The sequence below is a fragment of the Anser anser genome, assembly GCF_964211835.1.
Source record: "Anser anser genome assembly, chromosome: 17".
Classification (NCBI taxonomy): Eukaryota; Metazoa; Chordata; class Aves; order Anseriformes; family Anatidae; genus Anser; species Anser anser.
Window position 1 is genome coordinate 1,324,639 of NC_139738.1, and position 22,517 is coordinate 1,347,155.

The 22,517-nt window shown below is 45.9% G+C and overlaps 1 protein-coding gene across 12 annotated transcripts in view; it reads right to left on the reverse strand.

Moving 5' to 3' along the window:
• Positions 1-95: 95 nt before the first annotated feature.
• The window catches only part of PRDM16 (PR/SET domain 16), a 312,213-nt gene continuing 289,791 nt past the window's right edge, over positions 96-22,517 (reverse strand). For 11 of the 12 annotated variants that reach the window (XM_083802569.1, XM_083802566.1, XM_083802565.1 and 8 more), the window contains 7 exons: positions 20,178-20,347; positions 18,195-18,272; positions 12,024-12,193; positions 11,043-11,217; positions 9,559-9,789; positions 8,461-8,635; positions 96-6,583 (listed from right to left, as the gene is read on the reverse strand). In XM_083802569.1, coding sequence (XP_083658695.1) covers positions 6,449-6,583; positions 8,461-8,635; positions 9,559-9,789; positions 11,043-11,217; positions 12,024-12,193; positions 18,195-18,272; positions 20,178-20,347 — 1,134 coding nt within the window. In that variant the 3' untranslated portion in view covers positions 96-6,448. The remainder of the gene's footprint in view (positions 6,584-8,460; positions 8,636-9,558; positions 9,790-11,042; positions 11,218-12,023; positions 12,194-18,194; positions 18,273-20,177; positions 20,348-22,517) is intronic. The other variant, XM_083802568.1, reaches the window with a different exon arrangement.

A 22,517-nucleotide genomic window follows, 5' to 3' on the forward strand; every position in this document is an offset into this window, starting at 1 on the left:
CCGGGGCTAATAAGCAGAAAGGTTGCCAGCCGTCACAGAGATGCAGAGGGCTCCTACTCAAGAGTTCAGCCACGACTGAAGCCCTCGCATGGCAAACTCCAGGGCAGTGCTATTATGCGGGATGTGGGATCCCATCATTTGATCACGCTGAATGACTTTTTGAAGCAGAGACCATTCACCGGTTTTGTAATGCGCGTTGTTAGCTCAAAGGCCCTGCTTTCAAGTCATTTTTGCTCCCGGTGCCCCCGCTGAAACCTCTGACCGCTATCACCAGCTAGTCGCTAACTCGCCGCTCTCAGCTGTGAAAGGACAGAGTCCCTGCCACTTCCAAACAGCTCCCGAGCCTCTGGGCAACCCGGCCCCGGCCCCGTTCTCGCTCTTCCTCCCGGGACCTTTCCCCCGAGGAGGACGCAGGCAGGGCCGGGCAGCAGGAGGGATGAACTCTCCCCCTACACATCCCTAGTAGCACTGCGTTGCCTTCAGGGCGTGCTCTCCGTACTACACCCGTACAGCTTACACCAAACCTTACACACAACTTACACCACCCCACCGCTGCGCCCGGTGCTGTGCCTCTGCCACTCCTCCCAGAAAAAAAAAGCTCGCAGGACCACTGCTTATAAAAGCACACAGGTTTATTGCATATCAATCTCATGTATAAATTCATTGTAGCATTGGAAAGATTACATTTGGTATACATTCCTATTCTACAGCATTAACCTCAAAATCAGCTTTTTCTATTCATTATTTTAAAGGAATTTCTCTACACAAGTACATTTGTCTTTTATCACAAGCATCAAAATGAAATTTGTAAAATCGCTTTTTTAATTATTTTCTACACTTCATATCTTTTATTTCATTATGCTCCCAACAAAGCGATTTCATATTAATTAATAACTGCCAACACTTTTTTTTTTTCTTTCTTGGCAGTTCAAGGCTTCTAGCCTCGGACGCAAAATCTAATCACATATACAATAAGTGCATCTACGGAATTTTTTTCTTTTTAATAAAAATTTCACAAACAGACACAATAATGACTGCTAAACACAAGTCATGCACAGTTTACTTATAAACATAACAGAAGCAATATACAATCAAGAATGATATGGAACAAGCACCATCCTCTTTCTCAATGTTTTTTAAACATTATATGAAAACCAGACATTTACAATTGATTTAAAAAAACACTATACAGTTCTAAAGAAAAAAAAAACTAAATCATATCTGTATTGTAACAATGGGAAAAGGAATGACATGGGATGCACAGATTTATGATTCTTGCAAGCACAATATATATATGTTTTAAATTACATCTTCTGCAGGCTGGAAATGACATCAGGGCAAAACATCTCTTGCTTTGAAGAGAGCAACGAGAATGTAAAAGACATTGAGAATTACTTTCAGAATTACTTTGTTCACATGTGAATTGCACATTTGGAAATCAAAGCTGCCTTTTTTTTCTTTTTCATTCTTTTTCCAAAGTGGTAATAAGAATTAATGACAGAAGAAAAAAATAATCTTGGAATCATTCAATAACATTTTAATCACAGTATCACTCAACACTACAGAGAAAAAGGTTCATGGCTTTGTGAGCACACCACTGACCGTCACCCAGGAGCAGAGGGTTTTGCCCTGATGTTACCAGCACCGTGCCGCGCTCCCCGCCGGGTCTGAGGCAGGCGGCGAAGCGCAGGCTCCTCCACCACGGTGCTCCCCCTTCCCCGCCACACACACACACACACAGTACAGCACGTAAAAATCGAATGTAAGTCAGTAGGTTGAAACTGGCTGAGGGGAGGGGGCTCACAATCCAGTGCTTTGATGCTTAGAGTCTAAACACGTTCACGTCGTTGTGCAAGTGCTTTCGAAATGCTTCGTAGGAAGTGAGAAGCCGCTTTCAAGAACATCTACCGAGAGCCTAAGTGCTGCTGAGGGAGAACCCGAACGCTTCCACTACTTTGTTTTAAGCAAGACAGAAACCAAGCTCCGCGCTTTGTCCTGGGATGCGGTTTAGCAGACCCAGCTCGGGTTTTGCTGTCGCACCCTGCCTGGGTTGGGTTTGCTGCTGACACCGAGCCGCGCCTCTCCAGCCCCGCGCCTCTGCTCCTCTCCGCTGCGACCACGAACGAACAGCGCGCAGGCAGCGCAGCCGGCTGCCCCGCGGGACGTCCCCGGGCACCGAAGGGCAGCGCAGGCAGCTCCTGCCGGTGTGCACAGCTCCCCTGGGTGCACCCACACCCTCGGCACTGCCGCTGCTCTGCCAGCTCCGTGCCCCAGCCCCGGCCGTTCCCATCGCTGCTCAAAACCCCGCAGCCGAGCGCATGCCTCGGGCCTGCGTCCTCCTCTGTGGTGGGCTCGCAGGGGGGGGACACGGCCCCGCGGCGCTCAGAAGCCCCACGGGACCCTTACAGTTGCTCTTTGCTGCAGCGACCTTCGGCAACACCTGGGGATAGGAAACATCCCGCAGCCTGCCCCCGGCCCCTTGCTGTCGCGGCAGTATGGCTACGAGATGTGGCGCTACACGTAATAAATAGCTCCTGCGCAGATATCCTCGCTTTGCATCACCCCTCGCGTGCTGCCCGCGCTTTCACACCAACGCCAGGCCGTACTGAAACCGCTGCAACTACGCGCCCTGCTGCACCGCACCGCCATCGGGGGGTCCTGAGCACGCCGTGCTAGTGGCACCGGGTGGCACCGGGTGTCCTTAGGCACTACAGCTCCGTGTCCCCTGGAGCTGGGGGGACCTGCCCGTGCCAGCGAGCCAGCTCCGTCCTGACGGCAGAGCCGTCCTCGACACGCGCACGTCTTGGGAAACATCCTTCAAAGCTAAGTGACCACTTTTGTCCAAAATCGCAAAGCAAAACCTAAACATCTGGTACGAGCTGCAACACATTTTAAGTGCAATTGAATGAGAGCTACAAGATAAATAGAAATTCAGTGAGGCTTTCTCTTTATTTAACTGTGGAAAAATTAAAACTTGTCATCAGTGCTAAATTAGAGGAGTCAGGAGGTCCTAAAGCAAGCAGAGGCACTAGCTCGAGAAAACGGGAAGAAAACTGAATTAGGAAAATGCAAAAAGAAAAAAATAATCATTTCATGATTTAAAAAGCTCTATTTTTCATGTCCTCGATCCCTGGCCCGTGCCCCTGGCCAGCAGCATGCTGCACGAGGCAGAGCCACGGGGAGCTGCCCCCAGGGAGCCGCCGACCTGCTCCTCTGGAGACACGACAGAACAGAACGGAGGGCTGAGATGCTGAAGGGAAGACCAAAAAAAAAAAAAACACCACCAACCCACAAACCCCACAGTAACATTTGCATTGCTCAGTACTTGGCCCACGCCTTGGAGACCAGCTCGCTGCTGCTCCGGGAGCTCCCCGCGCCGCAGAGCGCGATGCCGACCTCTTCGAAGCTGCCTTCGGTGTCGCGCACCTGGGGCACCTGGGGCAGGGCGAGCAAACATCCCACCGAGGCAGCCGCGGCCGCGCTCCCCGCTCAGAGGGGGCTCGGCTCGCTCCGGGCACGCAGGAGGCCAGCAGCAGGAGCCAGGCGTTCGGGCTTCCCCAGGGCAGGGACGGATCCGTGCCACCGCTCGGTGTCTCCTGGCGCCTGGGTGCCGCGGGACCGAGCCGTCCCGTGGCCGAGCGCTTCCCCGTCCCCCGCCGGCACGGGGCTGGCTCGGCGGAGGCTGCTTTTGCTTCCCAGCCCACCAAGGAAATAAATAGGAACTGGAGTCGGATGCAGCTGGCACCTAACCGCGAGGGTAACAAAACGTATGATTGTCTGGAGAACGGGCGGCAAGAATAGCAGGATTAATCGGGGTCGTTTGGCACGTTAACAAACTCTTCCTACTCCCTGGTTATCGATCATACAACATACAACCTCAATTACACCAGTTTGGTCCTTCACTACATACTTATATTAACATTATTTCTTCACAATAATGATATCTAATGCAAAAAATACTGTTAAGGAAGAAATAAAATAAGAAAAGAATTAGCAAAAAATTACAAGGTATGTACAGATTAAAATAAATTCCCTCCGGAAGAGAAAACAGTTCTTTTATTATTTTCAGTTGGCCCCTGGGGGAATAATTTAAAGGCCGAGCGCCTGGGCAGGGCGGTGCTGCAGCAGCAGCGAGCGGGCAGCAGGGGCTGGGGGCGTCCCAGCGCCGCTCGCAGACCGGTGCCTCCTGACAGTGCCGGGTCCTGGGCCGTGTCCGCCCGGGAGCTTTGTGCAAATACATGGAGCAGTTCGGCTTCCGCTGCCTGGTGGATTCAGAGCCTTGGGCACTTTCACAGGGCGATGTGGAGAACCAAATGGGAAGGGTAAATTTTCTCGGAAAATACAGCGACGCTGCCAGTTTACCTTTTGTTCCTCCTATACCGATGTATAGAGACGCTTTGCTTCTCAGGTGGTCTGAGGCTCCTGGCTATCCAAAGCCAGCCCCAGGTGTGCTCCGGGCTGCAAAGAGCGAATTACGAAGGGTCCCTAACAAGACCTCCGCTTTATCTGAGCAGCTGTTTCCTTCGTTTCAGCGTGCTGGAACGGGGCTCCCGTGTTGTGTTTCTCCATCCTGGACTGGCACAGGAGCTCCTCTCTGGCTTCTTCCAAAGTCGGCAGAGCCTGAGCATGTCAAGTACTTACAGGCAGATATACTGACCACCGTGTGCTGCCTCTCTGAAACCAGCCGCCAACCCCGGCCTGCAGGCAGTTACTACCAGATACGATACCTGCCAGAAGCACACCGGCACTAAAATATTGCAGACCCGAGAGGAAAGGCTCCTCCTGGCCTCACCGGCTTTGCACAGCCAGGCTGCCAGAGCACCCCAGGCTCCAGCCGGCGTTCACTCGGTGGTAGCAGCAGTCCAAGCCTCGGAAATTCTCATTTTTATCATGTGGCAAATAGCAAATTCTCAGGACACGCATCCTAAATTTTATCTGTATAGCCAATGTTGTTCTTTGCAATAGGTCTCATCACTTCCCAGACCATTCAGAAATTCAGCTTTACCTGCAAAATCACTGCTGCAACACCGGACTGTAATCGCAACGCACAACGGCACGAACGCCACAGCATTTCTGGAGGCTGCTTTGTGTCGGTAAAAAAAAGATGAGACTTTGAAGCAATTTGAAATCACTCATAAAATATCTGTGAGCAATTTTAGAGTCAGAAAGACAATTCTGTTCTTATATGTGCTCGAATAGTGGGTTGGACCCCTGACACTGCTGAAGCAAGGGAACTTTAACCTTCCTATTAAAATTACCAGCCAACCGGCAGTGTGCTGCCCATAAACAACCATCCAGCAAACCAAACCAACGGCAGGAGTCAGAAATGCCTGCCACAATTCCCAGATACTGCCGACACCGAAAAGACACCACTCTGAAGCAAACCCTGGGAGGCGAAGCAGAAGCCGCGAGTGCCCCGCCGCAGGCCGGACCTGCCCGCCCCACACCTCCCCGCACACACCCGCACCTCTCGGGCACGGATTTACCCGGGGTGCTCACACCCGGGGAGGTCCAAGCGGCCCTGCCGTGAGGCACGGGGCCAGAGCGGGGCCGAATGCCACCGCCCCGCTCGCCGGAGATTTTCTGAGCACGGATTTTGTTCTGAAGCACTCGGGATGCTCCGAGCGCAGGCAGCAGCTCGGGCTCGCAGGCACTACCAGAGATGGAAGCTCTCCCAGCCTTGCGGCCCAGGCACAGGCAGAAGGGCTTTCAGGGCACAGCCAATGACTGTGAACCACGTATTTGCATGATACACCAACAACCCAGCCTCAGCAATGCTCCAGGCTGAAGATTTCTCAACTGGGACACCGCATGTAGCATAGCATGACCGCAGGCAGCGTGGCCTCACGCTCAAGAAGCTTTGGGCTGTGCCAGTAGGTTTGGTTGGGAACAAAGGATAGGGCGTATTTCTGTGGGAGTGCACAAGTTCAGATTCTTTCTGAGGTCAATTAAATTTACCCTTCCCTGGTGTAACTCCCATGACTCTGTCAGAATTGCACCAGGGATAGGTCCGACCCGGCTCTGCTTCCTTGCTATCCCATTATTTGGCTGAGTTGAGGGGATTAAGCTACCGAATGGTTTCAAGATGTGATTTATATGCGGGCTTCACTGGCGCAGTGATACCTTCTCGTAATGTTAGAGGGATCAATATTTGATTGCACTGTTGCAATTCATGTCTTGCTTATGCTATTCCTACAGACTGAAATCCTGGGGCTGCATCAGTTATCCAGTTCTGGAGAGGTTCATTCTGATAAATTACAAATGAAAACTCTGGACAGGTAAAAATGCAGAACTTGTAGGTCGGATGCGACAGGTTCCTTTCTCAGCCAAAAGTCCAGGCGACTCCTGAGGCCCTCTCATCCATCTTCTGCTCGCTGGGATTTTTGCTGGGATAATTGCAGCACCACCGCCTCCTCGCTGGGACTCTGGCCAGTGCCTTGTTGACCTCTCAGAGGTGGTTGATAGGGTTAAAGGTCCCCGACTCTGAAGCTGCTCCTGCCATGTCCAACCAAGCACCCAGGGAGTTCTGGGAGGACGTGTGGAGGGGAGCGTTCTCAGACAGGGACAGCATCATTGCATAAGCCTGCAGGAGAAGAGAGCAACGCAGGGGACGTGTGAATATGCACGCAGGACAGGCCACAATAACCTGTGCGAAGCACAGCACGACCTCACCAAAACATAAGATTGCCAGCAGCCTTTGGCCTGGGCTAAGAATCTTGCCAGTGTTCAGGAACACAGGCATGGAAAGCTCGTTGGTGTTCCCAGTGTGCTCATATGTTCTTGTTGGGTCACTGCTGCAGTGAAGCGGTTAAGTGTCTGCTGAAAATCTGCAGGGAGACTTGTGTCTGCTACCACAGGACCTGACTGCTTCTCCAACCCAGATGCTCTCCCTCTTCCAAGACTCATACGCCCTTTGCGTCCTTTCACAGCCCAAACAAATGTGAAGCCTTGGGTAGGTGATAACCTCACGTACTGCAGGTAAAAGCCTGTGTAAGTGCCACCTGTGACACGAAACAGCGGAGGACACAGCTTCCCCCATCCTGCGCCAGCTGGTGCGATGGATGCTCCCAGGTGTGAGTGCAGCGGTGGCTGTGCAGCCCTCTCCTTCACACTGGGGCTGCACCCAGCCAGGCACAAGCCTTTGCGGGGCAACAGCCAAAGACCACACCTCATCTGGGACACTGGTACAACACTCGGTGCAGCAGGGCCCTTAGCAGTGCACCTGTGATGGTGACAATACCAACCGGTCGTCCGACTTCAGCCTCTTCAGGCTGAGAGTCAGACCTACTTGTCAAGTCAACACACCATCTGCCGGAGGCACGTGCTGAAAGAGGTTCAGCCTGGGAGCGCTAAGGACACGCACGCTTCTCAAAGTGTGTAAAAGACAGACAGCTCCCAAGGAGCGCTGTGCTGCTCACACAAACGGTGTTTTACGACTGCATTCCCTGGTTCAAATTGTTTAAATTACTTATTGCCATTTAAGTGTAACCAGGCTTGCACCTCATACAGTATGAATCTGCTTCAAAAAACATCACCAAGCATCAGACAGACCTAACGAAGTAGGACGAATTTGAAAGGAGCAAGCCTTCCCAGGTAGTTAGTACATCTGCCATATTAGTAACAGGACACATGTAAGAGTTAGGCAAGTGGCTTGTGCTTTATCTAGTTTCCCCTGGAAAAAAAGCCATGTCCTGTCCCTTCCCCAGCTTTAGCCCTAGCACCTACCGTGGAGGACAAAACTTCACAAATTCCAGCTGATGATAAATCAAAAATCTTGTTCTGCATGGCGGCTGCATTAAGCTACTGCTTTGCTGGACATTGGGGACAGATTTCAAGACACATTCTGCTGCTTGAAGGTTAGAAAAGGACTCCAGTGCAACAGCTGAGCTTATCCCCCGTGTTAAATATCATCAAGCCTCCACTAACATACTTGACACTTGTCAGGATGGACATTATTCACACCCTTCACTTTACACCACGTTCCTAGCTAGGTGCAAAGTGGTTCTCTGAAAGCAGAAGCCCAAATTCCCTACATAGCCAACGATGACAGTTGGGCAGTAACACCGAGCACCTTTCTTAGAGGCGTACAGTTAGAAGTGTTGAGTGTGAGCTCTCCTGTCCAGCACAGTGAAGCATAAATACATAATAGTCAGAAAAAAGACATTTATACAGACAGATAGAAACAGACAGATGCCGCTATCTTTCTCTATAAGCACGTTCTCACAACACAGGCTTAATGATAAATTGACCTGGTGACCTAGAACTGCCGCCCACTCCATTTCTTCTCAATTTCTGTATAGTTGCAACAAGACACAGTTCCCACACGATTCACTTATTACAGTCAGAATTCCTGCTCACTGGAAGGGGAAAATAAACCTTGGCTAAAGGAGGCCAGCTGCTTGCTAATCCTATAGTACATGCTGGCGGCAAGCTAGATAAAATGTTCTGTCATATACCCACCTGGTTTTTAGCCTGCCTGTACAGAGTCTGTTTTATTGTCTCAGAGTCTAAGGTGGAATTAAACACATCTTTAACTTCAAATGCTTCCTCGGCTGCTTTGCGAAGATCCAGCCCCTTCCCAAAATTCGGCATCTGCTCCAAATCTAACAAGCCGGCTTCGTCCTCCTCAATACACCTGTACCAATGACCAGGGGAAGGGGTTGACCTGTTGTTAGCTCGTCTCACCGTTGACAGACCGATGTGAGTGGTGCTAACCCAGTGCCTGCATGCACATCCCATGGGGGTCTCAAAGCCACATGCGTGAGCGGACAGACAGACGAACACAGAAATGACACAAAGTGCAAGGAGTAAAGAAAAAGTGGAGAGCATGACTACGCACGTACAGGCATTAGTGCTCTAAATATTGGTGGTTCAGCCTGACTACAGTTCACTGTGTGGAGGTGTCCAGTTGCTGTCCACTCCCCGACACGTCCGACAGCGTGTCCGTGTCCACAGAACGCTGCTGCTTTCTGAGTAGCAATGAAAGTAGCGATGCACTGAGACTAAATAAGAGCCTGCTCTTTGCATCACAGGACATTTGTTAGGAATATCAAACTGAGGCAGAAAAAGCGATGCTAAGCCTACACCATGTCCAACAAACTAATTTTGAAGGTGTCTAGATATGGCTTGACCTCAGGAAGAAAAAATCACTTTTTCCCAGCGCTCTGGTGACTTCACTTGAAGTCAACATTTTGCGCAGTACAAATTGGGTTGTATACACATGCCTCTCCCTTTGCCCTGACCAGGGTTTTAGAGACGGACATTATCCACTGAACTGTGGTATGCGGAAAAGGTGTTTTCTGTTTTGGACTAACTCTTTTCCTGTTATTAACTCCTCAAGTCTTGGATATCCATCTTATCACAGATTCTCCTTGCAGTCCACTTGTTTCGTATCCCCCACCATGGTGAAAATGGAATCTTTCAAGTGAATGCTTAAATCAAACTGGAGGTATGATATATGGCTTGAAAAATAAAACAGTAGCACTCACAATCTACCAGTGACACAGGGTCAGAAGTCTGGCCCACATTTGACTTCTCAAAGGGAACGGCCCACCTCACCTTCGGGTGTGGTCAAAGCTCATGTTGAGAGATGTGGGCTCTTCATCTTCTTCATCCTCATACGCTCCTCGGGGCTCTGTGGTGGGTGATACTGTTTCATCCTGTGACTTCCCTGTCAGGCTGTCATCGTCTTCCTCTTCCAGTTCTTCATCTTCATCATCCACATCTTCTGTTTTCTCATTTGATAATCCATGACACTGGGAATTGCCATCAATATCCTGGATTTCTGGCCTGAAATATTTGGTCAAGGGGGAAAGAAAAAAAGAAAAAGAAAAGATACCAAATGAGTAAGTCGTGCCTTTTCACTGTAACGTAAGACTCTATTAATTTTATATACGTGTATACATGCAAACATATAGAGATGTATCTTTGTACATACACATATCATTTACACTGCAAGGAAAAGGAAAACAGACATGTTTTAGGCAGTTAAAAATCAGCCTTCACAATTTCTTAACAGCCAATGAGCACGTCAAGTATATACCAACCCAAATGCTTTTCAAACTAGAATTTTGTCTAGTCTGGATCTAAATGATGCTTTTCCATCTCATAATATAACATCTGTGGGACATGGGGCTTTCCTCCTCTCTGCTTCTGTATTCGAACAACCTCCCTTTTAGCAACCAGATGCAGGAAGCTTCCTCACAGCATAATACAACAGCCAGCCTAAATTCTCTCTCACATTACTTTGCTTATTCACACGCAGAGCAGACTCCAAGAGATCAGGAGTTTTAAATTACATTACGAGAATGAGAGTGTGATCAACAGTGCTATGGACTAAGACCCCAACAGGATGCCACCAAGTGACGTAAGGCAAGCGTAGCATCTTTACCAGAAATTTTATGCCAGCACGTTCCAGACTGCTTACTGTTCCCTACGTGGGTTGTATCATTCTGTGGATTTCTCATACTTACCTTCTGGACTTACACCTTAATATTGGCATTGAATAGCTATTTGTGAAAGCAAGAGAGCTGCAGGTCTGAGTTATACATTCAGATTTGCTGAAATCCACAGATACAGACGGATCTGAAACAAACTAAAAGACTAGAAAAGCAGGTGCCTCTGATCTCTGACAGAACAGGCCAACTGATTTTATGGCAGAAGGTCAACGGATCACTAATGACATTTTTATCTAGTGATGAAATTGCATTTTATGACAACTGCTGCACTGGAGCTAACTCTGCAGCAACCTGCCTGCCTGCCTTCTCTTAGCACAACCCCATTACTTGTCCCCGCCGGTTTCAGCTACATCTCTGAATATTAGCATCTCTCGTGTAAGCCTTCCTAACTTAAATCACTTTCTGAAACGATTTAATACCAGGCTTAGAGCTTAAAGTTGACTGTATTTTCCTTCCAAACTGCTACATTTCTACATTTCTCTCTTTTGAGTGTTTTAAATCACGTACTGCAGGACAGAGGCTGAGACTGGTCTTTTAACCATGTTAACAATACATGTCACCAGGTAATTTTATTTGCTTGTCTACCTTTTATCTGCTAAAGTTGATGCTTGATTCATTTCACTATTTGCAATAAAATTTCTGATTTCAGAGAAATACGAATCCTCTTTTTCATCTAAAAGTGCATGGTTGTCTGACTCCGAGTTTGGGGAAGAGGCACTGGTCCCAAGGTGGTTTGTAATGACTCCAGAGTGCTGGCTCACTGAGTGAGAGAAACAAGAAAAGAGAACAGGAGAAACAATCAGATATTGTCAAAGCTATTATTAAGAGGAAAAATCAAGGAGGAACATTATGCAACAATCCCCTCACTATATATTGAGAATGTAATATTTAAGAGAAATCTCATGGACCAAAGCTGCCAACAGAGGCTCATGTTTTCCAGACTTGAACTACAGAGAGACACACGGATGGTATTTAGCATTTACGGATGGTATATACAAATCAGGAACCACTATCCATAGCTGTATAGCTGTTTGCCTTTGACTTTACCATAAAGCTTTTCCCTTGGCTGAGAGATCACTTGGCTGGCTTCAGCACAGGAATTTCTTCCTTCAGTTTTTCTCTCAGGACAAAGTCTATTTATCTTCTCGGATTTCACATAGAGCTACACATACATTTCAGGTTGAAAACCCCTGGTAAAGTTTGGTGTGTCTGCAACAACTTTGTACCAAAAGGTCTCATGATGGGAGGTTACGCTCCCCGGACAGCGTCCCCAGGAGGTTAGTGTCATGACTGCTATTTCATGAGTGGAAAAGGGCACGTGGACCTGCCGGGAGCGTGGCAGAGCTGAGTACTCTGCATGTGTGCCCGTGTTACCGTGATGCACTGCAGCTACACGTATCATTGGCTGCATGAGGAGGCGGCATTTGGTTTTTGCTACCTAAGGATGCTCGGCATAAAGACACAGTGCTTTCCATGAAGGCCTCCCCAGGTGACCAGAGAGATGAGACCGCGGTGTCTTCTCCCTCCGGCGCCCCAGCAGAACCACCCAGCAATGCCATTTGCTACCTGGAACATTCTCGTGTTCGTGTTTCTTAAGATGTCGGTCCAAGTTGGTCTGCTGCCCAAAGCATCGGTTACACAGGTGGCATTTGAATGGCTTCTCCTTGTTATGGATGTTTCGAACGTGCCGCTGGAGGTTGGAGGAAATGCTGAATGACCTGTCACAGTATTTACACCTGAAAAATAGAAGCAAATGCCAAAGAGTGCGACGTGAGAGGAAAAAAAAAAGAAAAATCTGACTACCAGAAAACCAGAAAATGTTGGTCTATAAATCTTTACTCAGCTGAGGACCTGGAACGCACGAGGCATTAATCATTCCAGACAAATCTAATATTATTGTTACTCAAGGAGCACAAAGAAAGGATTAGGATTAATTAAGAAGTGAGCTGTCCAAACAAATAAGACTTTTAAACAAAATAATTGCTTTTCCACACATCAATGTAAAAATAAGAAAGGTGAGTTAATTTATTTCTCATTTTGTAGGGGAAGCATGTGAAATATGGGGAGAGGAGAAAGAAGACAGAATGAGAAGAAAGAAGGGAGGTTAAAAATATAAAACCATTATTAGCTTGCACATCCCTACACGGCACAGTTATCTGGACATACAGACAAACCTAGATTTATTTCTGAAATTCCTTGTGGTACTCAAGATACAGGCAGCAGAACATGCCTTTAAAGGCAATTATGGTTATTATTACAGTACAATAGCTCCCAAGAAATACACTGTAGTTTCCAAACAGGATAAGATTTACTCCTATGCAGCGAATATTTGGTTTCGGATGAAAAAAATGTGCAGCGTAAGGAGCCAGGCCAGAATGTTTAGGGAAGCTGTTGAGTGAAGAAATGTTGTCTCTGAAAACTCCCTCGGCAGGAACCACGGTAGATGTGTTGGAAGCTTGTTCAAAGTTGCCATCCCCCTCTCTGGATTCAGATTCCCTCAGCATAAAAGCAAGGCTTTTGTGCACCCCGATGCTGTGAGCTCGGACCTCTGCTCTCCCCCCCAGCGCCGGCACCACTGCAGCCGCTGTACAGAAGAGGGCAGCTTCGAGCCGCAGTGAAAAGTTTCGGGACTAGAGCTACAGAAAATTAATTCTTTGAACCAACCTGAGTCCCTCATTAGGTCTCCCTTTAAATGCATCGTTTGTACCTCAACAAAACTGCCTTCCTCGTGGCTGTGCTTCCAAAGCCCATGGGAAGCTGAATCCCTTCTCCGCTACCGACCTTTGCAAATCTTGCACGCTTACGGGACAAAATAAAAACTGTTCCCAAGCCCCCGGAATGCCAGAACAAAGCCACTCGCTTTAGCTGAACTGCTCCAAGAACAGCATTTGTCCCACTGAGCTGAGCTACCATGTGATAAGGCACAAGGACGGTGGGCATGCTTTAGGAGTGCCATTACTCTACTGCTCAAACAGGGCACGTAAATGTATCCCGGGCTTCCGTCATTCAGGTATGAAGCTAGATTTGTCTTGACAGTAAGGACGTGGTATCATTTTCCTGCAAACATGGCAGATTCAAATGCGAGAAGGGGGTGTAAGTGTAAAAAATCTATATTGTGAAACACACACAATTTCCAGATGTGCTACAGCTGTGATTTTTATTTAGTCTCTAAAACCAAATTGATATTATTTTTGGAAATAGCAGAGATACATTTATGAAACACTCTCTCTCTGAATATTTATGGATTCCATGTCCACCTCTGAATTTCCTACTGCTAAATCACTGAAAAATACTGAGATATCTCAAATAATGAACCTTTATTAACATAGGAATAAAGGCAAATCTCTTATTAAACCATAGCTTTCTCAGACTTAAAAAGTTTGATTTTTTTTTTCCAAAAATTGTGAACAACTACAGAAGACAAGACGTTATTTGAATGTCAGCTGGACAAGCAGTTTATATACTGACAAGTTAAACATGCATGGGTTTCCAGCTCTTACTCTCCCCCTACCTGCCAGCACCCAACGAGTCTGATTTCACGAGTTGCCAGGCTTCTGCAGCTTCTACTGTTCAGCATTTCAGAAAACTGCGATGTGCAAAACAAATACCCAATATCCTTCTTATTCTGTGGGGTTTTCCTAAGCAGCTTTGCACAGCTGATTCTACCGACACTGTACCACCAGCTCCCTCCTCTCTGCTGATGCTCTGGTCTTCCCTCCCTGCCTGTCTGCACCTCGTCAGCAGGAAATATTTCTAGATCAGATCACTGCTGATCCCGCGTCGAGACGCACCTTTGCTCGCTCCGGGTTGCTTTTCCCATACCCTTCTTACCCCTCTTCCTCAAACCTGCCCTCCTGGGTCCAGCCTCGGCTTTGTGCTGCCGAGGGCCGGGCACGAGGGGAGCATCGGGGCTCCGAGCGCGTGCGGCTGCCCCGCGTACCCCGCGCCCATCACTCACGCCGGCAGCTCCAGGGACTTCAAAGGCAGAGCTCGCATGAGCAAGGCAAGAGAGATGTGGCCTCCCGTATGTCAATTTATTTAGATGTTCAGGAAGTCTTTGAAAAGTTCCCTTTGACAGGTCCTCGCTCTAACTATGAGCTATGTGGATCCAGGTTCAGATACAGAGAAAGGATAAAGAGCTTGTTAAAAAAATAGAAAACAGAGGGGCATTGGAAAGGAGCAATATCTAACGTCTGAAAGTAAAGGGACGAGGGAGACGTACTGTATTATTTGTGGTCCCAGAGGGGTCGGTACTTGGGTCTCTGCTGGTTTTAATCTAAATAAATGACCCAGACAGAGGAACCAACTTAAATTCAGGGAAGAGGTGAACACAGAGGCAGGAGAAGAATAAAGCTCAAAAGAAGCTGTATTTACTCTGTAAACAGACTGACAAAATGCTAGTAAAATTTCTTGCTTATCAGTTTAAAGTAACACACCAATAGGCTAAAAAAATACAAAGCAGGACTGAAGGATAGCTAAGAAGGAGCCAAAGCTGGAATGTGGGAGCTCTAAGGAACAGCAGACAGGGCGAAGTCAGAGCTGGAGGCAACCTGGATTCTCGGTATGACAAACAACGGGAAGGGGGAAAACAGACAGCAAACAATGTAAGGATGAGTAACTGAGCTAATCACCGTAAGAAAAAGACAGTTTGGTAACACTACAGAGGTGACGGTAAGGCATTTGATAACATACTTCGTGAAGTTTCAATAGCGTGATTGCACTTGCAAAATTAAAAAAATAAAAAAAATGTAAAACGGAATTACAGTCACAAAGCATAAAACACACGGACAGTGACTCTTCCTAAATATCAAGTGCACTTACAGCAGGGATGAATTTAGCCTACATTAAAAAAAAAAAAAGAAAATGAGAGAGAAGAGAGTCATATTGAACTGTGTGCAATCTGAAATGCCAGGGTAGATGTCAGCTTTAGTTGTTAGCTTCAGCTTAATGCAGATAACAGGACACGGGGGCCTAAAAGGAAATTAAAGAAAAACAAATTCAAAACAGACGTCAGGAAGCACATCTTTATAGGAGGAATCACAGCCTTACAGGCAGTGCTTAAGGACTGGGTGTAATTCAAGAATCAATTAGATGGCATCCTGGAGGGAAGGGACATTTGAAAGAAGAAGAAAAAAAAAGCCTTTCTGAATCGAGTAGCTCTTAGTTGTTCTCAGTCCAAGTTTTATGTAGTTTGTGTGATTCTGTGATTCCAGGGACTGAAAACAAAAACAAGAAGCAAACTCACAGCTACAGTATACCCTTATGTTCATGTGTTCCAAGCATAAGGAGCTTCATTAAAAATCGCCTTGCCTGCATTTTGCTTTGTAACCTCGGAAGGACAACAACCTCCTGCTTTTCACAACTTGAGTCGCCACGTAAGTCTGACGTGATCTCTCAACAAGCCCGAGATAGTTCGCATTTCTCTGAAAGACGCAGTTTTAAGCTTGATAGTCCTTTTTACCATTGGGTTTTAAAGTACATATTTTTGAGTTTTAGATACGGTATAGAAGAATGAAAAGAATTGTGTCTAATTCCATGGTATAGCATGTTGTCTTTAAGCCATTTCAAATCACTCTCATTTTTAGGAAGCACAGTGTATTAGCAGTTATTTCTCACTCTCCAAAAAACATGTAGCACTTTCCCTTTTCAATAAGAATTAATCGACCTTCATATTGCTCATTTACTACTTATTCCTACCTTATGCCTAATTAAATAGACAGCTACTAACTTTAAATGACTTTGTAAAAGCCACACCACTTATCAATGACAATCAGGAATCAAAAAAACAAAGCATCTGATTTTCTGGCCTGCATTTTTCTTCATCTATATGTGGACATTTGGTCAGTGTGTAGTAGATTTATGAACATTTTAATTCATATTTTAACAAACTCCAACACTGACAAAGTCAACAGAAAAAAAAAACACATTTAAACAATCAAATGAAAAGTTTTAAGTAAGACATCAATAAAACACTGAAAAATCAGCAACCTGCTTTTACCTGCATAAAGTTGGCACTTTGAAAACAAGCTTTCAAAACAATTACTGCTGCTAAAGTTGGAAATCTCAGTTCTCTGAGAGCAAAAGAAAATCAATGATAATTAAGCTCTTCTGTAAATGTAGCACTAACTCTCAGGAGTGCTATTATAATGCAACATTGTCCAGAAGTCAAACCTCTATTGCAAAAAAAAACACACGGGCCATTTTCTGGGAGAAGACCAGATCAAATAAATCTGTATTTTCCTAACCTTTGTTAAGTTGCAGGTCTCCTTTTTTGGAAGAAAACTGGACTAACAATCTCTGAATAATTGGGAGTGAGCATTCTACTCAGACAGGGGTGTATGGTGAATACACAGCGTTCATTCAAGGCATATCAAATAACGCAACTGAAAAATCAGAAGAACAGGGAATGGTTCCAAAATATATGTCTGCTTTGGAGAGGTTTTTTTTTTATTATTTTTAATTTACCTAATGTCTACACTCAGAATTCTGTATGGCTCCATATGGAAAAAAAAATTGACTCTGTACGTACCTGGGATTACAATGTGGGAGAAAGTGGCTTCTTAAGTTAAACTAAGCATAAAAATTTGATATATTTGACCAGATGGCCTTTTGCTGCTCATAAATTTGTTTGTTTCTCTTTATATAATAACTGTTACATTAGCTTTGTTGTGAACTTACGACTGTGTATGGAAATACCATAACATTAGCTACCAAAAATGAAATTGTTCGAATTGTTACTACTGTTTGACAACATGCAAAACACTTACTCATGTTATGGAAAACACAATGCTTGATTTTCAGTGAGCTCTCTATTCATCATTCGTTCAGTTTTGCTCATATACTATTCTAAAAAGAAATGAACCTAAGCATATTTTTGGCCAAAGTTTTTTTGAAACTGACTGCAAAACAGTAAGAAAATATTGGGCAAAAATATTCTATGACAAATGACCCCTCATATATATACTCACACATACTTACATATATTTTCTCGTAAGGTTTATTGAAATCTAAAAGACTCGCTTAAACAGGAGTCCCTTCAGGAGAGCCAAGTGCCCAGGCTGGAACGCACTGCCTGCATTTTCTATAAAAGTGTCTGTACGTGCCCTTTTTTCTATACACAACACAAACTGCAGTGTAGAATCAGACTTTTATGTCCACAACTAGAAGAAAATAGTACAGGCTTCTACCTTAGACACCTAAGTCAGTCAAACGGTGTCTGCATTCCCACCCCCGATCACTCTTTTTAAACTTTGCCACTTAAGTTGGAACACTAACTAACTCAGATTTTAAAACACATATACCACAGGGCATTTGTTTTTTTTTTGATCTACTACCCCAGGCCCCTCTGACATGCATTAGGAAAAGAAAAAAAAATCTAGCTAGATCCAGCAGTTAATTTACTGGCAAGCCCTTCAAAACAGCCTGATTTTCAGAGACATTCAGCACCTTCAGCTGTCCTTGAGATGAATGGTTAATGTGAGTGTTAAACAACACTGGAAATCAGACCACTCATTTGCCAGCATACATCTAAATATAAGTTAAGTGTCTATCTTCAAGCTGCCAAGCCTGATTATTTTTGGCTGGTACACATAATATACAATCCTATGAATCACTATATGTAATGCTACAGGACTGCAGCATTATGTTGGCACAACTTTATAGAAAGGAAAAAAAAACCACAGAGTGGTGAATGAGGAGCGTGTTGGGAAAGGGGCAGTATCTGGGGGACAACATCACCTGTAGGGCTGTTCTCCAGTGTGTGTCCGCAGATGTCTTGTCAGATTTGCTGAGCGTGGGAAGATCTTACCACAGTACCTAGACAGTGAAAGCCAAAGTAACCATCAGTGCATGAAAGCTCTGCCACAAGACCAAAATTACAAACACTGTATCACCAGTTGCTATCTCTCTGACTTGTTTTGATACCGTTCCCCAAATTAGAAAATCACTTTGTGCATTTATAACTCTGGGCACATATGTACTGAGGGCAGAAGATGTGGACGCAAGAACTAACAGCATGACGTCCACCTCAGAATAAGAGGATTTACGGTGGTGAGATACTGCTGGAACCCATTTCCATCCGACACAGAACAGCAGTCAATAATGCTGCAACACTGGGAAGGGCAGGAAAAAAAATAAATCAAATGCCTATTATAGGAAGACTTGGGTCAGACCCAAATTCTGACTTAGTAGCTTATTTTGGAGGCCTGGGGAAGTATATAAGAACAAAGAAAGGATGCACTGACGCATCCCCAGTATATTCTCCCAGCTTCCAGTAATCTGAAGTTGCAGATCCTTCTGAGCCTAAACTTGAGCAGTTTCACTCAACACGGTTTTGCTGAGCTTCTTCCATCTAGTTTTCTAAAAGCTTTGAGAATGCACATAAGCTTTTGATGTCCTCAGCCTCCTACAGCAATGAGTTCCTCTGCTGAATTGTGTCGTGTCCAAAAGAATCTCCTGCTTGTTTGAGCCTGGCACTCGTAACTTCATTTGGTACTACCTCATTCCTGCATTAGGACAGAGTGGTTAATCACTGACTGTTCACACTGCCCACCGCTTGAGATTTTTATAGATCTCCCTTATATTCTTATTTGGTTGTTTATCACGCAGAATCTACTTGATCATCCCCAGAATTCATAGCATTCACTTCTAGATGAAGCATTGCATTGCTGTTATCAGGATATACTGCTGGGACTCCAACAGTCTGCTTAGAATAAGGAAATGCAGCAATATAAAATAAAATAAGAGAATGAACTGTGATCCACAATAAATCTGAGTCATAGAAAACTCAAAAGGAAGGGAGGTATAAATAAAAACATTAATTGGGAAATAAAATACTCAGGAGGAAAGGTTATGTTCTGTGTCTGTGAAGCCCGATGCTTAATGTTGTAGAAGGAAAATATGGGCAGACTTTCTCAATTTCAGGGGCATTCAGCACCTTCAAATGTCCTTAAAATGAATAGTTAATGGGAGCATTAATCAATAATGAAAATCCAAATGTTAATTTGCTACTGTGTATCTACATATAAGTTTAGTCACTATTGGAGCTACAAACCTCACATTTCTGAATCCACAACTGAAATCTGAGCCCAGAGCTTTTGAGGCAGTAGAACACAAGAGACGCATCAAACAAAATCTGTACCCACTTACTGCCCTCAAGGAAAAACGAAGCAGGAGCCATCACAAGAACCTCTGGTACTTGCAGGTAAAACCGTGTAAGCAGATACAGATTTCTATTCCCTTGGTGATACGCTCTGATAACTGCAATGGGTATGTAAGTATTTCTGCGGATAAAGTTGTGTCTGAACAGAGAGGCTTACTGCACGCTGTTTTTAAAGTTCCATTTCTTTTTTGCATAGCTGAGATTGTAATGCATTTGCACTGGAAACCGTGGCATTTGCTACCACACACAAGAGACTTGGCTTGGAGAACTCTGTTTGCTTGAGAATCTCCAGATCTGTTCTCAAGGTTATTAAAAATTACAAAGAAAATAGAAGATGCTGATTTTCTACCAGACAAAACAAGCTATTTCAGAGCGAATTAGTCACCAGAATGCTCTGTTCTAATTCTGCTGCTTCTTGTTTTTCCTCTCCACCCGCATCCAGACAGTAAGGATGACCACGTGAAGTCGCTCAGTGCCTGATGACGTTGCTGTGATGTTGCTCTGTGCCCCAACACGTTGGGAGAGGGCTCCCGCTGCTGCCGTGGTGCCGAGGCCCTTACCTGCAGGTGTAACGCTCCTTGCCCTTGCGCAGGATGGGGTCGGATAGCGTGGGTGGTGGAGATCGGAAGTTGAAAGGGTGATGTGGAAGGGGCTGCAGGGAAGTGCCGGAGTCTGCCTTCATGGCTGCAAAACTCTCCAGTTTCTCTGTCATCGTTTCTATGGCTGACATCTACAAGTACAAGGCAAGACCTCGTGTCATTAAAATCCACAGGAAGAACAATCTCTGATGCATAAAACATGTCTTTTAGCACTGGTATGGTGCTCAGAGCCTGTTGCTGATGTTTGCTCTTATTCTCAGGAGCCGGCAGCACAGCGTGAAACGGAGTCACTGAATCCAGCCAGGGAAGAGAGGAGTAGCGTATCGGGTTCGGAGGATTCAGAAAAGGTACAGCTGACAAAGCCAGGCTATAACCATCAGATCGCAGAGATTAGAAAACTTTTTAACCTTCTGCAACGTGCCTGTGTTTACCTTCAGAATGTCAAATTAAAAATTGTCTCAGGATACACTTGGCTTCCCTTTTCCCAGGGATGACACTGAAATTTAGGCAACATGGGCAGCTGCTGAGAGCAGAAGTCACAGCCCAACCCCTCTTCTCCCCCAAAGCCACCCAGCCCCGGGAAGCAAGGAGGTTCCATTTCTCACACACACACGTTACGCTCCCTCAGGCTCAGAGGGCGAGCAGCGGCCCCAGGTGGGAGAGGACAGGGAGCTGTGGGCCACGAGGCAGAAGGATCCTGGCCAAAGTGCAGCGGGAGAGAGCAGGGGAGTGGGCGACTGCTGGCCACGGGGCTGGGGCTGGAGCCTCAGGGAGGAGGCAGCAGCTGGAGCGGTGGAGGGAAGATCAGACTCAGGACCGAGGGTGCCCACAGAGAGTTTGTGCGGCTAAGAGGCCAACGTGTTACTTACAGGTAAGAAAGGTTCAGAAGTCAGTAAAGGTGACGGAAGGATGGCCAAATTCCTGGCAGGAGAGGAAATGCCAGCCAAAATAAAACAGAAGTGAGCAGCAGCTGGATGACTTGTGGTTAGGAGGACCACAGTCTGCACAGGGAAAGCCTGTCTGCATGGGAGTGGGAGGCAAACAGGCCTGGAGAGGGGACACGAGTACGAGGCTTCTGTACACCCCTTCCAGCTGGAGTTTCTGTGACTCAGCAGAGCCCCGATCTCACACACACACAGGGATTAAACCAGACCAGAAATGGGGAGAAGGGGAAAATCCTTGAGAAATGGCAGAAGTGGAAAGCAAAAAAAGAAGAAAGAAGAAGAAAGTCGGTCTGCGTGGAAAGAAAAGGACACCTAAAAAATAACCCCAAAACAAAAGCAACAACAAAAAAGCATTTTTACTTTCATTAAAGCAAAACAGGAAATCCAAATCCAAGAGAGAAAGCAACTCAGAGGACTGCACTAACATCTCCAACGCTCAATTTTGTGCACTCTCGAGAGCACTTCTGCGATACCCAGCTGAAGCGGGGCTAAAACAAACAAGCGAGCCATAAAGCTGCCTCCTGGCTGCAGCTGACATCACCGGGAGAGGGAGCGAGGGGGCAGTGGGAGCCTGAATGGAGTCAGACAGCGAGCGGGGAGACAGCGAGCGAGCGGAAGGCAGTAGGAAGCCATATATCAAAAGTAGATGCTCTATTGTACAGGAAGGGCTGACCTTTTGCACGTTTACACTTTATTAAACTGGGCTCGGGGGGGAGAAGAGAGCCAAGATATTGTTTAAAATGTATGACTATAAAAAAAAGTTGTCTTAATCACCAAAGAATACATTGTGGAAGGCTGACAACCATTCATAAGCTGTAAAAAAGAGGAGTAGTAAAACCCATTTCTCGATAATAGATCCACAGCCCCTTAGTTGGAGGCTCCCAGCCCATGATAAATAGTAAGTAATACTTAGCGCCAGCCACTTGAAAAGGTTACTTGATCATTTACAGCAAAAGCTCTGCCCCAGCTGCCAGTCATGTAACAAAACCATCACGTTAAAATGCTATCCGGATCTTTCAGAGCTATGCCACTCAGCCCTTTGCTGGAGTACCTGGAGATATCTTTTGTTGTGCCCTGTTCTTTAGGCACTTAGTCAGAGATGTTTGCTGGCTTGATAGCCGTAGGCTTATTTTAAAATTCTAAACACCGGCCATAGCCTCTCCAGTGGTAAAGGCACTTTGCTATTTAGGGAACAACTGCCTGGTTATAATAAAAAAGAAGGGGAGAAGAAAAGAAACTTAACAGGTGAGAAAAGGTTTTCCATTAAGTTATCAAAAAGTTACACCATTTATTTATGTTGTCCAGAGTTTCATTTAAAATAGACAATGTAAGAATAACTCACACCATAGCAGAGAAA